The 15,669-nt window shown below is 39.7% G+C and overlaps 1 protein-coding gene across 1 annotated transcript; it reads left to right on the top strand.

The window, feature by feature from the left end:
* The first annotated feature begins 1,808 nt into the window (after positions 1–1,808).
* On the top strand, positions 1,809–14,330 carry gnrhr4 (gonadotropin releasing hormone receptor 4). Its single transcript, XM_071499662.1, has 4 exons — positions 1,809–2,573; positions 3,064–3,666; positions 12,240–12,444; positions 12,538–14,330. Exons 2-4 carry the CDS (start codon positions 3,151–3,153, stop codon positions 12,999–13,001), a joined length of 1,185 nt encoding a protein of 394 aa, XP_071355763.1. The 5' UTR covers positions 1,809–2,573; positions 3,064–3,150; the 3' UTR covers positions 13,002–14,330.
* The last annotated feature ends 1,339 nt before the right edge of the window (positions 14,331–15,669 follow it).

Raw genomic sequence — 15,669 nt, 5'->3', positions numbered from 1 at the left:
GGTCTTAGTATTAATACACTTTTGGTGTGTCGTGCATGTCCTTGGACAAAGGGAGGCCAGAATCTTCACTATGTGTCCCCACTTAAAGAGCGGAAACATACAAATGCCATGTCAAGGAATAGATCTGGGAATAAAACACAATAACACAAGCTATTGATCGGGACATGATTGCTGAAAACAGATGAGGCAGTCTGAAGGAAGAATATAAGGAAGTAAAACGAAATAGAAATAAGAAATGTGGCATCACAAGCCACAGTGATGTACCAAGGACATTGCAAAAGCAATACAAACAAAAAATTACTTTTACTATGAATATGCACACTGTACTCTTCACACAGTTTGACCTACACTGTCCCAGTGCAACACATGTGTTCTTAAATGTGTTCTTAATACCAGATGTTACAGACACAGTTGTAGTAGTACATAAAATGATACTACGGCATGTTTTTCGTGAGGCACCTGAAATGCGACACCTGAAATATTTTTGTTGAACCTCAATATTCTTTCTTGACCTCGAAAATAGTTTGACAAAATTTTTCACTTAAATTCCACTCATAGCCCTTTTCCACTGCATGGTGCTGGCTGTACTCCACTTTTTAGTTTTCCCTTGGGTAAAAGTTGTGGATAATACCTGGTACCTGGTGCTTTTTTGTTGTCACCTCCGTTGAAGTTCCAAGCAAGCTGAGGCGAAACCAAAGTCATTTGGAGTCAGTGGACAGCTGGAGAAAGACCACCTTTGACCAGAGACCAGGATCATGAGCCTCCCTGATATGCAGCAACACAACAGAAGCTCATACTCAACATGATGATGACAGAGCCATCTCCATGACAACGAACCAAACTCAATGATTATGATGACTTGATGGTGATGACTGTGAGCCAGTAAGTAGACGTCAAGCTTTTTCCTCTCAAACATCGCTTTCATTCATTTCATCATGTGTAAACCCGTGTGTATCATAGAAAGCCTAAGGTTAAGTGTTTCTCTATTTATGTGAATCTCATTTTAAAAAAACAAATTTAGACAAACTGCATTTATCCAGCTTGATGTGGCCTATACAGTCAGTGTTTGTGGCTGGATAAACAGAGATAAGTGCCCTTGAGCAAAATACTAACTGTGTCTACTTGCTACACTGGATACAGTGTTGAAAAAGAGCTGATAATCTATGTCACAGCCTATGGGTAGGATCACTCTCTTTGTCAGATGAACTCAGGCATACCAAACTGTGAGTTGTGAGAGGAATAAGTGACTCACTGAGAATGAAAAAAGGAAAATGCATGAAATTGTGCATGAAATTGTCCACCACAACCCATCTCCCCCTTCTCTCTGTGTAGAGGTTATCCAAGATGTTAGAGCCTTAAGAGATTCATCAACAAAGTCCACTAAATCCAAGGAGACAAGTGACATTATCCCTTTTGTAACGGTCCAAACATTGATTACCTGCATCGATGCTGTGTAATACAGTCATCACGGACAGCTTGATATTCTTCAGTCTACGACTTGTAGCTGTGAGATCAATAAATATAAATTATCTGCTATCAAGCTGGCGGCTGTTTCCATAGCCAACCACTCCATCTCATAACCTCAAGATATAGAAGATTAAAGGATTTCAGTAAAATGTTCCACATATGATATTCAATTTTTGACAGTGGGATTACCAACAGTTTTTATTTCAGTATGTCAGCTTTCAAATCAGCTTGATAAAAAGTTTCTAAGTTAGTTTGCTGACAGAAATGTCTTCTACCATGGGCTGCAACAGTGTTAATTGCTTACTATATACTATATACTATATACTATGACAGTACAGAAACTTACTTCCATTATTTCTGAAAACCTCTCTGGAACAAACAACCCAACCTGACATGACTATGACCTGTCGCCACTGTGTGAGTTTTTAAAATCTTCTCAGGCTGTGGATCAGTGATTAGCTAGTGTGTATTCATTCACCTCTGTGGAGTGTCTGGATGTGGATGTCTTAGTGTTTTGTGGGTGTTTGCACATGCTGCATGTTCATGTCAAGGCAATTGAGTTTACTTGCAATTTATTGTCATATTGTAATAGCCTAAAGAAAACGTGTTTTTTTTTTTTCCTTTCCTGATACAGGGACACACGACTGAGCACAAAACAAGAGGCTTTAAATTCCTCTAAACCACAAATTAAAATTATTTTTTATCATCCTAGTGTGGTATTAAATATCTTGCAGCAGGTGATTAAATTAGAGAGCCGAGAAACACAACAGAAAATAAGTAGCCGTGCACCACTCGAGGCTGCTCCAAACAAATACCTACATTTTACAGTTGTTTGTGAGAAATTTCCCAGGGCTCAAGAATGGGCTCAAATGCCTCTGCTGCAGCAGGTCTGTGTCTTTTCTGGATGTTTCACCTGTCAAAGAAGAGCACTCCCTGTGGTTCCCGAGACGGATCAACCAACCCCGGTTGGTACATGCCGCTGGTCATTTTGCGCGTCAGAGCAGAGGAATGAATGAAGCGGACTGAAGCAACAGCTGCAGTGTCTGCTGCAGAAACACGTTCAGGTGAGATCTCCAGCTCACTGTCAGCTCCGCACCAATTTGCAGGTAAGTTATTTTTTATCGGCGTAGAAAACTGGAGACATTGGGGGAGGCAGTGGCTGTGGAGCCGGGAGAAATTTGGAGAGGATGAGGGTTAGAAGTACATTACTGCACTTCAGTATTATTTTCACTGGCAGTTTTTTCCTCACATGTGCTGTTTTAATAATACATTTTCTGACAACAACTTATCTTTTCTTTCATTTACTAATTTTGGGTTAGAAATTAGGGTCAGTGCCATAAGCGCCACTGTCTGCGTCACCACTTTGCATGTTTTTGAATTCCAGAAAAGCTTTATAATATCAGCTATTGTAGGCTACCTTAATTAAAACTATGTCAGGAATTCCTACTTTTTCTTTTTTTTTTTTTTTTTACGGATGTAGACTATAGACATTTTTTTTGGGGGGGGGGGGGGGGGTACCTCTAACGCACAGCCAATCATAAATCCGGTCAAGAATAAAAAGCGGATAAATCATTTGTTTCTTTTCTGTTTTCACAGTTGACCGTCCATCTGGAGGCGCCGATGGAGAAGACAGACACAGTCTAGGAGTACCGGGATTATTTCCTCGCCTGCACGGTGTTCATCATGTTCCATCAGCTGACGGATCAAACAGTGAATGGCAGCTGCCACGGACCCACACCAGTGTGCAACAAGAGCGCTGATGGAGACGCGCTCCAGCTGCCCACTTTCTCCACCGCGGCCAAAGTCAGAGTCATCATCACCTTCACTCTGTGCGCGGTGTCGGCTGTGTGCAACTTGGTGGTGCTGTGGGCTGCCAGCAACGGCGGCAAGCGCAAGTCTCACGTCAGGATCCTGATAATGAACTTGACGGTGGCGGACCTGCTGGTGACTTTCATCGTGATGCCCGTGGACGCGGTGTGGAACATCACGGTGCAGTGGCAGGCGGGAGACGTCGCCTGCAGGCTGCTGATGTTCATGAAGCTGGTGGCCATGTACTCTTGCGCTTTTGTAACTGTGGTCATTAGCTTGGACAGACAGTCTGCCATCCTCAATCCCCTGGGCATCAGCGAGGCCAAGAGGAAAAGCAAAATCATGTTGACCGTGGCCTGGACGATGAGCGTGATCCTCTCCCTCCCTCAGGTAAGAGAAAACATTTTTATGTGCTCTGCCACTCTGGGGCTTTCCGTCAAACACCTCTCTCTCTCTCTCTCTCCGCTCTGTGCTCAAATGAACCTTCTTTCTGGCCTCATTCCAGGTTTCTGACTGGGAAATATCCAGTTTCAGGGATGAATACAGCCCTCAAAATGTGCTCATATAAAACAGTGGCACAAGAGCCTGAAAAAATCTGTTTTGCACGGACAGGACGACACAATGTTGAAATAAAATAAAAACACCACTTAGGCATTAGTTATTCATTGAGACTGATTTATTTTCAATAGAATCATTGCAGCGTGTGTGTGTGTGTGTGTGTGTGTGTGTGTGTGTGTGTGTGTGTGTGTGTGTGTGTTCAGCCCTCCTTGTTCTGAGCTTGAAATCTCTGTTCATGTGGATGTACTGTCCTATGCTCTTTTTCCTTGCTGTCTTTAGGTAACATCTTCCTGTCAGGCTGCAGCAGACCTACCTATTATTTCATCAGCAGTATTCATAGTGAGATTATCTGGAAAAATATACCTTGATATCCAGCAGTAATAGCAAATTCTGCCCCTTGAGTGACCAGCCGGTGCAGTCTGTCACTTTCACCCCCAGAGTCTGAGGCACGTGTGCTGCAGAGCCTGCCCAGAGACTTCTCCCTCAGAGGATTGGTGGGAGTTTTTGTTCCTGGGTATATAATAATGTATCAGTTAACATGTTTTTATTTGGCAGGTGGGTATCCTGTGAACTAGTTGTGAATGTGAAAAGGAACAAAACACACAACAGTCTCATGTTCTGACTTTCACCTGTTGCTGCAGATCGATGGCTGCTGGTGGAGGCGTCACTGGCCCTCTCATGAGGCTCGCTCTGACCTGTGCTGGCAGGTTCATTGCTAATAGTTTGCTGGCCCTGCCTGGTGTAAGGTTGGCTCTGACCTGCACTGGATTACACTGTGTCTAGCTGACTCTGATATACAGTAGTTTCCTCTTAAGGAACCTTTATAAACCCTCCTTGGATATCCCCTTTTCATTCTTTATTTTTTGCCACTAATTCTCCTTAAAAAATAAGCACAAATCATTAGGTTACTAACACTGTAAACAAAGCTACATTTGATAGCCGTGGTCTGATATGATTAAAGGCGTCATTGAACTGTGACTCTGGTCTTTGATATGCAATTAGCGTGACAGCCCCTCTTGGCCCTTCCAGTTGTTGGTAAGCAAACAGCAGGATGGTGTGTAACAGCAGCTTCTCCGGGAACTTCATTATTATGGATGTGAGGGCAATGGGGTGGTAATCATTGAGTTCCAATGGTCAAGATTTTTTCGGGCACTGGGATTATTGTTCCAGAGGGTGGGTATTGTGGCAGATGAGGTGGATTCACAAAAGAGTACGTGAAGGATGGGTGAGAGTTCCACGGTGCAGGAGTTTTATTTTACCTTGCACAACAAAGCAAAACGATTTGCCTTCACCTGTTGTATTCAAAGTGTTAATTTAATTAATTAAAATTTTATTATCAAAAAAAAAGTAAGCCTTTTATTTTAATGTTTATATGTAATAATCTTAACTAAGTTGTGGGAAGCAGCACAATACTTGACATTAGTATGAGCATAATTTGCTCCAGCACATAAAGGCACAGGGTTCAGATCACTGATTGCTTAGCAACAAATTGATAAAAGTGCTTGAGTTCCTTTGAGGCCATTTAATGACACAGCTGCTTATATTAATCAAACTGGATTCTGATCAGGTGCAGCATGATGTCCAGGGATCACTGACCTCACAGCCTTTCAGGTGGTTTGCAAATATCAGCAATTCTTTTCAAGTACCTTATCACGTAGAAGATCAACTTCGTTATTTTCTCGGCCTTATCCTGAGTTTCTGGAACACACTGGGGTGAAAGAAGTCAAGATCTGAAACCTCTCATGCCTCATACATGCCGACAAAAGCCCGTTGTCAGCGGGTCTTAGATAGTCTATAGATTCTGTCAATACAATTTGTGAGGACTTTGTGAGGAAGTCATGCTCACAGTATCTTTTCTGGAAATTTGGGGGATTTTAATAACTCAAGGATGAGTTTAGATCCTACACTTACAGGCAAATTACATTTGGTGGGTTTTCAAATGCTGATTCCATTCGAGTCAGTATCTTGAAATGTGAGCTTGTCCTCCTGGCGAATGCCCAAATAAGACATATGTTTATGACGAAGTGACAAAGACCGATAGCGGCTGCAGAATTATGACTCTTGCAGCAAAGGCTGAAGTCAAATGATGTTATTACAGAGTGATATAGTCCACAGAAGGAGGAGGTTGGGGTGGACGGATGGGTCGACAAAACAGACGACTTGCTGTGCATTTCTAATTACTGAAGAGACAACGCTGGTTTATTTCTAACCAAGATCACAATCGTTCCCTAACCTTAACCATGTGGTTATTACTGTAACCATGACAACCAAGTTCCCCTGCATTTAACCCCTTGCGAGTCGCTTTTGCCAATATGTAGCCAAACCTTAACCACACTCAATCATGTTATAAAACAGATATGTTTTTCAACAACAACACCTGTCGAGAGGGGCACCAGATCATAAAAAGCTTCATCTGTCCACACACACACGCACATGTGTGGATATGTGTGTGGATATATGTATGGGGATAAAGAAAATACCAGACATCATATCACCTGCCATATCACTTATGAATTATGAATACGTAAATTGCCACTAATTGCCACTCATACACAGGGTCATAGAACTTATTCTCATGTGATCTTTGTGTGGCCCAGCTAGTGTTCATCTTACACACAAGTGACCTGTATGTGCTAGTCCTGGAGTGTACAATTATCAAAATAAAAGTCCCGGAGCTCCCCCATGCAGAGGCCACTTTATAAAATAAGGAATGGAGAGAGATGACTCATAAACAAATGAAAAAAGAAAATCTAACTACAAACAGTTTGTGCAGTATTGGAAAAAAAAAACAATCAATATGGTATGAAATAATGGCATGTAGTGGGTTCACAGTTATTAGTCGTTCTATTCAAGTCAACTGGCATAACAGTAACAAATAAGAAATAAAGAAAACTTAGTCCAAAAATGGGATTTTAAGGAACTTGACACATACAGTACTACCATTTTTTAATGTATTTTAGAGTGTAGTAATTTCAATTCCTCCACCCTTTGAGTGACATGCAAGTGTAAGGCTCTTTCTGTGGGTGGTCTGACACATCTCTTTCAGCAGTAAGTCAGAAGATTACATATTTTTTCCAAATCCTTTTTTTCCCCAAAGCAATTAACCTTCTATTGTAGATCAGTGAGGATTGTAAGAATTGCTAGAATTGTAATCTCTGCCACTGATGGCTGATTCATAGTGTTTGTCATTGTGTCATCATTATTTTCAAGGCCACTGTATGTAGAGGTGTCCTGTGGCCTGGTTTAGAGTTTATTTATTTTTTTTACCTTCATTAGACATAGGCTAGATTTAGCTTATGAGTATGTCAACCTCTCAGCCTGGGAGAGAAGACAGGAAAAACCACAGCACAAATATTTGAAGGCTCCCCTTTTTATTTTAAAGAAATCACACAGCCCAGTGTAATGGCTCTTGCTCCTGTACATCTGAAGCCTTTTCTCAGGCAGCAGAGATGATGGCTGCAAATATTAATGGTGGAATTGTCTGTATCTGTAACCTGTTTTTCCTAATAGTTCCAATCATTGATGTCTGCTTTATGTACTGTAACCCACTAAATGGTTTTTCATTTTTTTTACTGACTTATAATGCAAAAGTACAGTTAGAACCACAGCAGTTTTCAGTGCCACACTGTGACTGGCTGCTTGGCTCTAACCAAGAACCTCTAACCTCTGAGAAACCTCTTTCTGCTGAAAAGCTTCTGCAAAGGCTCTTTGAGAAGCAAACAGTTATCTCACAAAGCCTTATTTTTGAACATTTGAAAGATCAAATGGGAACAAACCACTGCACACTATTTTGCATATGAATGTAATGGTGCAGTTTAGGGGTCCTTTGACTCTCATCAGGCAACAATCAGAACAAAATGAAACCCAGAGCCTTTTATTTAAGAGAACACATGAAGTCATAGTTTTAAGGTCAGTTTCAGAAATGTGGCTGAAGTGGATTTGGAAAAAAGACTTTACTGATACGATGCAGCACTTTTATCAGCTGAGCTACTGCAACAATAACCATCATAGCTCCAGTAATTTAAGTTCGAGAACAGATGCTACCATGTACCGTTAGAAAGCTGGCTGGCTTTTTTTTTACTGCTTATTAGTGTCACAATGCTCAGAAGAGTAACAGCACTGGCACATGGCAACTGAGATTAGGGAAGGATCATGGTTTTGGAAAATAAAACATTGTTAGGATATAGTTAAAACTTCTTTAATTTGTATTTTTATATTAGTAATGGATCAGATGATTACATTATGTGTAATGTGAACAACTGGCAATACGTTCAGAAATAGTAAAGAAGGAGAAACCAAAAAAAGGAACAAGAGAACATATAATACTACCATTAATTAATTTTTTTAGCATATTGTTATTTCAATTCCTTGTCAGTGCTGCACCCTGTCATTAAAATGCAATTCTAACCCTTACACATTTTGAAGCCTTAGAGACCTCTCCATTTCTTCTATGTACTTCTCACTGGTAACCTGTAGCAACCAGCCCACAGTGTCACAGGCCCTTGCATCTTTTTCATCCTGTGCCATAACCAGTCTGAACACAGTCTGATTCATGCTCCTGAAATCTGCTTTGAGGGCGTTAGCTTTATTAGACAGCACTATGATGAAGAACATGAGGGGAGGAGAGGGAAAAATGAAATTTTAATATACAGGCAAAATACCAAGACGCCTGGGGTCACCCTGAGGGTTGTACATCTGACAATTAGTCATACTACAAGGTAGAATACAGATGCTGCCGGAGCTCAGTATTTGACCGTCACCACATAGTATACCTGTCATTGTCTGTACTGTGGAAGCTCACAGGTCATCAAATCAGCAGTTTCAAATTTGATTAGGCTGTAAAACAAAAACTGAATAAATAACTCAGATGTATCGACATGAAACATCACTGTTTGTATGGGATATAAGAGCAGGCTTTGTTAGACATATTCTAAAAAAAAAACCAAAAAAACTTCTCTCTTTAATCAGATAGTTGAGTTTGAAGAATACAGTCATGACATGAACAAGAAGTTTTATATGTAAACTCTCACTCAGACAGGATTTATTGCTCAAAGGGAGGTGGGGTGACATTCTCACCCCAGTAATAATTACAACTACAGTTACCGCCTGTTTTTTGGTAAACTTGCTGGTCCACCTGTAATTCCTTATCGTTTAAGGAGGATATCTGAGTTTTTTCTGTGTGACCAGCTTGTCCTTCTGCATTTTTTTAATTAGCTCAGATAGATGGAAATACCAGCATATATAGGCCTATTTGGGAACCAAAAATATCTGGAGAGCAGGACCCCATAAAAGCCAATCAAATGTTCTGATGTAAGAGGAACTGGTATTCTCTTGTGAGCCATGTTTTTAGTCTATATTTCTTTACATTTTGGCAAACTGGCACAACTTGGGCATCTTTTTTTCAGATTTTCAGACATTGGGGCTGATGATATTGTCAGCTGAGTGAGTTATGACTCAGAGGGGGAGTATTTTGGACCAAAATTAACTTCATGCACTAGCTTTGCCTCACCTTCAACTTTCCCATGTCACCCTGGGGAGGATTTTGTCAGTCTCTTTTGGCATTGTCCTGCAGAAATACCATCTGGAAACCATGAGTTAAATTATAGTTCAAATGTAGTGAATATTTCATTCCTCACTTCCCCCGTGTAGTATTGATTGCCACTGAATGGGGCTTAAGCTATCTTTATTTCAAGCATTACACTTGTATCACAAGTGTTGCTGTGACATGTGACAAGGTAAGGACAGCTGGAGACCCTCCAGCAATGGACAATTGTCCCAATCATTCACTGCAAAGCAGCAGCAAACAAGCTGCTGAAATGTTTCCAGCTGTGTATTTTAGTTATAAATCATAGCCTGAGGCCCAGAGTGGAAAACTGAATAAGATCATGTGAATTCTGGTTCTCTTCACACTTTAATATTAAATGTTGTGAAACTGTTTTTAGTCATCACAGTCAGTGATCAAATGAAAGGTTTGTTATCTTTGAATATGGAGCAGTTTACACAGAGATGTGGTGAGTAAAGATTAAATGTCTTAAAGCTTTAGTTGTTTCAATACATTACTTTGAATTACTGTTTGTTTTTTTCTTTTGTTTTTTTCATTTCCATCCACTCCAAAGACTTTCTGTAGAGTTCAGATAACTGCCTGCCTAAAAAACATGACAGTGACAACATTCTTGCTTCTGTAAGGTAGAGAGCAAGCTTATTACGCTGTTTGCTTATTTATCCTCATTACTTTTAATGCATTCTTTTAAAGAACTTAAATTAATTCTCCCACTAACCTTGTGTGTGTGTCATAGCTGTTGTCTCAACAGTCACTCACAAAGGCACTAATACGTTGGAGGTTGGATCATATTAGCACTTGTGCTTCTGCAGCTCTCAGCCTTAAGCCTTCTTCCTACTGTTAGATCATATCAGTGTTTTTCTCAGTGTTCATATCATATAGCTCATTGTCTCATGTGAATTTAATACGGATGACATATTGAAAATTTATCAGTGATTTCCTAGGTTTTTTTGTGTGAATATGGGCTGACTGTTTCATACAACAGGCTCCAATGACCAGTTATAAACAGCTGTAGGCTTTTGTAAGAAACATGATAATATCAGTATTTTGTATATATAGACAGTGTTTCTTAATATTCTTGCAGAATATAAGTATTAATTTTAGGTCTAAATATGTTTTCTATCCAGTCATATTCTTAACATAGTCACATATTTGTGTATGCATCTATTATTCATGACTTGCCAATATAGAGAAATCATTGCAGGCAGCATTGCTAGGCTGCAAACAGAAAGATAAGTCAGGATAGCTGTCAACTGACCAAACACAGAGTTTCTCTTGGGTTTTTAACTCCTTTTCATGAGAATTCAATTAGGCATCAAATTAATTTAAGTGCTTTTGAGGAAACCCAGGACTGGGGTTTTCCTTTGGGGCTAGCTTCATTTGTCTGCAAGAATTGAAATAATGGATTTTACTTTATCAGAGGACACAGCCAAAGTAAATCTCATGTCAAAATGGCGTGGACATATTCAGCTGTGACAGCGTGATAACAGCTGAGTACCCTTATCTTGTCTATCTATTTAAAGGCTCTGCACATTTTAGCCAGTGCCACAGTTTGATTCAAACTCATTAGAGTATATCAATAAAGATGTTGAATGTTCTGAATATTTTTATACAAATTGTTGGAGAGTCCTAGTCCAAATTTCTGTACAGAATTTTGAGCTCTATTCCTCTTCTGATTTTTGATCTCTTATGACTCAGCGCCAGATCCAGCCTGGCATGTTGTTTTCAGTTTGTCCGTCAGTCCGTCAGTCCATACATATGCATCTCCCATTCTCATGGACATAACAAATTTGGCACAAATATCCACCTGAGCTCGAGGATGAACTGATTAGATTTTGGTGGTCAAAGGTCAAAGGTCAAGGTCACAGTAACCTCACAAAACACTTTTTAGCCACTACTGAAGACTTCACACAAACTTCATACTTCACATTCTGGCAAAATGTTATGATTTTATATGACTGTGGATAAACACACACACACACACACACACACACACATATATATATATATATATATATATATATATATATATAAAACTCAAGAATTCACACAGCAATTATGACAAAATTTCACACAAATGGTTAATATTTTATGTGACTCTGGATAAACATGGATGTAACCTGAAACTACTCTGAGTGGTAGAGGCATACAACTGCGAGGTGGTAATTCTAGTTTACAGTTAAAATCTGTTAAATCACATAAGAAAAAAATAAAAAACAGATCCAATGTGAGGCGGCAGTCACAATCACCTATAAACACTTTACATAACATCAATAATTTGTCTGTGAACAGCTGCAGGTACAATTTGTTCTGCAGAGGCTTTGGCTGAATATTATGGGTCTCATAATAACAGTGACTGTGCAGGTGCACATGAGAAATTAGAATACCCCATAAGATGCACTTGGGACAGAAAGTAAGAAAAGGTAAAGCAGAAAAGAATGGCTTTTTACTTGTTCACATTCAATAATCTATTTCTATTTTCTGGATATATATTAGAAATGAATTGGTGCTTCCTGTCACGTTTGCCAAATCTAAAGCGTTACAAACATCCAACATTGTTAATATTACATTACAGCTGTTTCCAGAACTGCCCACTCATTCCACTTAGTGTCCCATCAGATCAGCTGACAAATCACTTCTTGGCCTGTAGATCCTCACTGCCTTTCTCCTTGTCTCCCCCAAGATGCATTTAAGGGAATGGCACATGCATCATGATGCCAAACCTTATTCATTCGGTTGTGGGCCAGAGCAATGAAGGAGCGATGACTTGAAACACTCGTTCTGTCTGTCTAACTGATTATATAGATTTATTGCTGAGTAGAACCATTCTTGTCTTTTCATACAGATGTTCATATTTCACAATGTAACCATCACAGTCCCAGAGAACTTCACCCAGTGCACCACCCATGGCAGCTTTGTCCAGCACTGGCAGGAGACCCTCTACAACATGTTCACCTTCGTGTGCCTCTTCCTCCTGCCTTTGGTCATCATGATCTTCTGTTATACACGAATCTTTGTTGAGATATCCAGCCGCATGGCTCGGGGTAACCGTAAGTCTCATGTTTTACACAAAATCAACAATATGTTTTCTGACACATAAAGAGCTGTGTGTGTGACAAAGGTAGTGTTTTCTTCTCTTCTAGTGGTGTCTCGAGATGTTCATCTCCGCCGCTCTCACAACAATATCCCCAAAGCTAGGATGCGGACTCTTAAGATGAGCATTGTCATCGTGACATCATTCATCATCTGCTGGACACCATACTACTTGTTAGGCCTGTGGTATTGGCTATTTCCTGAAAAAATGGAGGAGATGGTTTCCCATTCACTGACCCACATGCTGTTTATCTTTGGCCTCTTCAACGCCTGTCTCGATCCCATCACTTATGGTCTGTTCACTATTCATCTTCACCAGGGTCTTAAGAGATGCTGTCAGCGTTCAAACACACGGACTGAATTAGAAAATAACACTTGCCTTATTCACATGTCTCGCTTGTCGTTTCACAGGCAGACTGCCTCAGGTGGCCACAACACAGACATAGAGGAGGGAAATTATAAGAACAGTACAAGAAGTGGCTCAAGGCCAATCATCCCAGTAAGCAAGGTATAATAGTGCAAAGAATTTAAATAAAATCTGTTGCAGAGCTTAGTCTGTTACTAGAGATGGCAGCTAGCTTGGTGATTTAGATTTGAAATGCTGAAGCTCCACAAGAATTCAGTGTCTCTTGTCAGAAGAATCTGTTCATTTTTGTTCCACTGATGTAATCATTGCTGTGTTATAGCTCAGCCCTGGTCTGTTAATCCGGCACAACATCTGTCATACACAATGTCTTGGATGTCACTGCCACCGCCACTAAGATTTGACTAAAGAGCTGCAGAGTAATGCATATCACTGCGTTTGTGCAGCATTTACAAAATAACCATGACTGGCCAAGGGTGCTGTTGTACATCACTCAGAATGTCTCATACACTGATAATCAGATTTTCAGAAAGCTTAAAGACCCACGTGACCCAAGTGCCTCTCTTGGTAACAGTGGTTTTAAAAAAGAACTTAACAAGTTGAAAAGTAGTCTCGCATACACTACACACACACACACACACACACACAAATAAACATGCACATGCTCATGTCACCATCACAACTACTGGGTTCAAGTGGGTAGATATTATGATTTCCTCGGTTAGAGAAACCACAGAAACAAATGTTGTGCATGTGATTAATCAATTAGACATAAGTTAAGTCTGTGATTAAAAATAATTGCCGCACTTAAAATGGAAGTTTGATAGTAATTTTTATAATATTTTGTTTTCTCCAGTGCTAATCATTGTTTATTGACTGAAATGAATCATGATGCTGTGTGTGCAATATAAAAAACTGTGATTTTGTTTCACTGCAAAAATGAATGTTATATCACGATCATTATTGATCATGATAGCCTCTTAAATAAATGTTACAACGTACAGTACTATATATTGAATGTATCTGCACAGCTGTTGTTGATGTGTTATTGACTGTTTCATTTGTTTGAAATCAATTCTGTGTTTACTGTGTTACAAAGATATCACACTGGAGACGAAGTTCTATGAAGTAACTATGAAGTAACTCATCATGTAATTTGATATATTTTATAGTAGTATTAGTGTTATTAGCGTATCATGTTTTGAATTTTGTTGCTTTCTGTGACTGAGAAATGGATAAGAAAATATTTGAGACTATATGATATTGTAAAGTTAACAGTAAGCAGTTAATTTACTTATATATATTTGCATATACTGCAACCACTGCAATAAAAGAGTGATCAGTAGCATTTGTTTGTTTGCATGATATTGTTTCTTTTCTGCAAGTTATGCAAGATGTTGTGATGTAAACTTGCAATGTGTTTATTTGTAAAATAAAAAAATCTGCTTTTCTTTTCCCATTGCACTATGGGATGCATAACAAGCTCATTATTCTCTTGTACATTTGTCATCAGCTAGAAATGGCTCAATTTCAAGTTTTAGGATTATTCTTCTGAACTGACACTAAACATAACAAGTGTCAGTATGGAGGAAAAATGTCTAAAAATCGCTTCTATGGTAATCTTCAAAATGTTTACCATTACCTGACAATGACACTCCAGTGACAATGCAGAATCCTGTATTTTCCAGCCTCAGTGTTAACATTTCCTGGCTCATCTGGACTATAGTTGAAGCACAGGGGAACTTCAATCTTGAGGAGTCATAGCATTTTTGACTGACAAAAAGCCTAAAGTGCACAGTTATTGCACTGCTACGTTAACAGCTACACTGCTAACTAACTAGCCAACTCTCTGCTCCGGTTGCCAGCTTCACCACTTTCTCTGTCTCTCTCTCTGTCTCTCTCTGCAACTATGCACGCAGCCTTCATACTGAGCTATTCCTGAAAGGAGCTGCTCTGCTCCTGCAATAATATTCTGTCTGAAGCTTCTCAAACTTACAGCAGATCTGGCACAGAGATAATAAATTTGTGGAATTAGCTAGTTTTATTACTACTGCTGCCCCTAAATATTTGGTACCCAATTTTCTTGCAACCTGGTTGTTATTAGAGATGAAGAAGCGATTTTGATATTATTTTGATAATATTGATAATGTGATGTAGTGACTGATTTGCTGGGAAGAGTTCAGTTTTAAATGGGTATTGATGAAGGTGGCAATCCTTCATCTATGTGGATATGTCAAAAAGAAAAGCCAAGATCTGTGCAGAGAACATGGGGTCATCTGGCGGGAACAACAGGTAAATTTGGGTGTCGTCTGCATAGCAGTGATATGAGAAGCCATGCAAATGGATAATTGGACCCAAAAAGGTGATGTATATTGCGCAGAGAAGGGGTCCTTGTAGCGATCCTTGGATCAGGATAAGGACATTTTTCCTTACCATGACACACTGAAGGAGCCACCAGTGAGATAGGATTCAAACCAGGAAAGCACTATGCCCGAGATGCCCATGTCAGAAAGTACAAACAGCAGGAATGTGGTGGTTCACCGGTTACTGATAGCTCCAGCAAGATAAGAACCAAGGACTGAGCTTAGGCCTTCTGTCATAGACAACAGAACCGTTTCAGTGGAGTGGCTGATCTTGACCCCAACTGATTTGGATGAAAGAGGTCCTTCTGTGAGAGGAATTCTGAAACTTGCTTGAAAACTACTGTTTTGATACAGTTAGATAAGAATGAAAGTAGTGAGTGCATTCAATAGTTCTACACTTAAGCAGGGTCAAGTAAGGGCTTTTTGAGCAGAGAAGTTAACCTGGTCTCGAACCC

The sequence above is a fragment of the Trachinotus anak genome, unplaced genomic scaffold (assembly GCF_046630095.1).
Source record: "Trachinotus anak isolate AG129_WGS33_773 ecotype Australia unplaced genomic scaffold, CSIRO_AGI_Tana_v1 ptg000002l, whole genome shotgun sequence".
Classification (NCBI taxonomy): Eukaryota; Metazoa; Chordata; class Actinopteri; order Carangiformes; family Carangidae; genus Trachinotus; species Trachinotus anak.
Note: the sequence above shows the minus strand (reverse complement) of the source record. Positions and strands in the feature narration are given on the sequence as shown.

What these genes read in the sequence shown, in the direction of transcription:
- gnrhr4 (XM_071499662.1), top strand. Translation starts at nt 3,151, where the DNA reads ATGTTCCATCAGCTGACGGATCAAACAGTGAATGGCAGCTGCCACGGA. An exon ending in TGATCCTCTCCCTCCCTCAG is followed by an intron (nt 3,667 to 12,239) that starts GTAAGAGAAAAC and finishes CTTTTCATACAG; the next exon opens with ATGTTCATATTTCACAATGT. An exon ending in CCGCATGGCTCGGGGTAACC is followed by an intron (nt 12,445 to 12,537) that starts GTAAGTCTCATG and finishes CTTCTCTTCTAG; the next exon opens with TGGTGTCTCGAGATGTTCAT.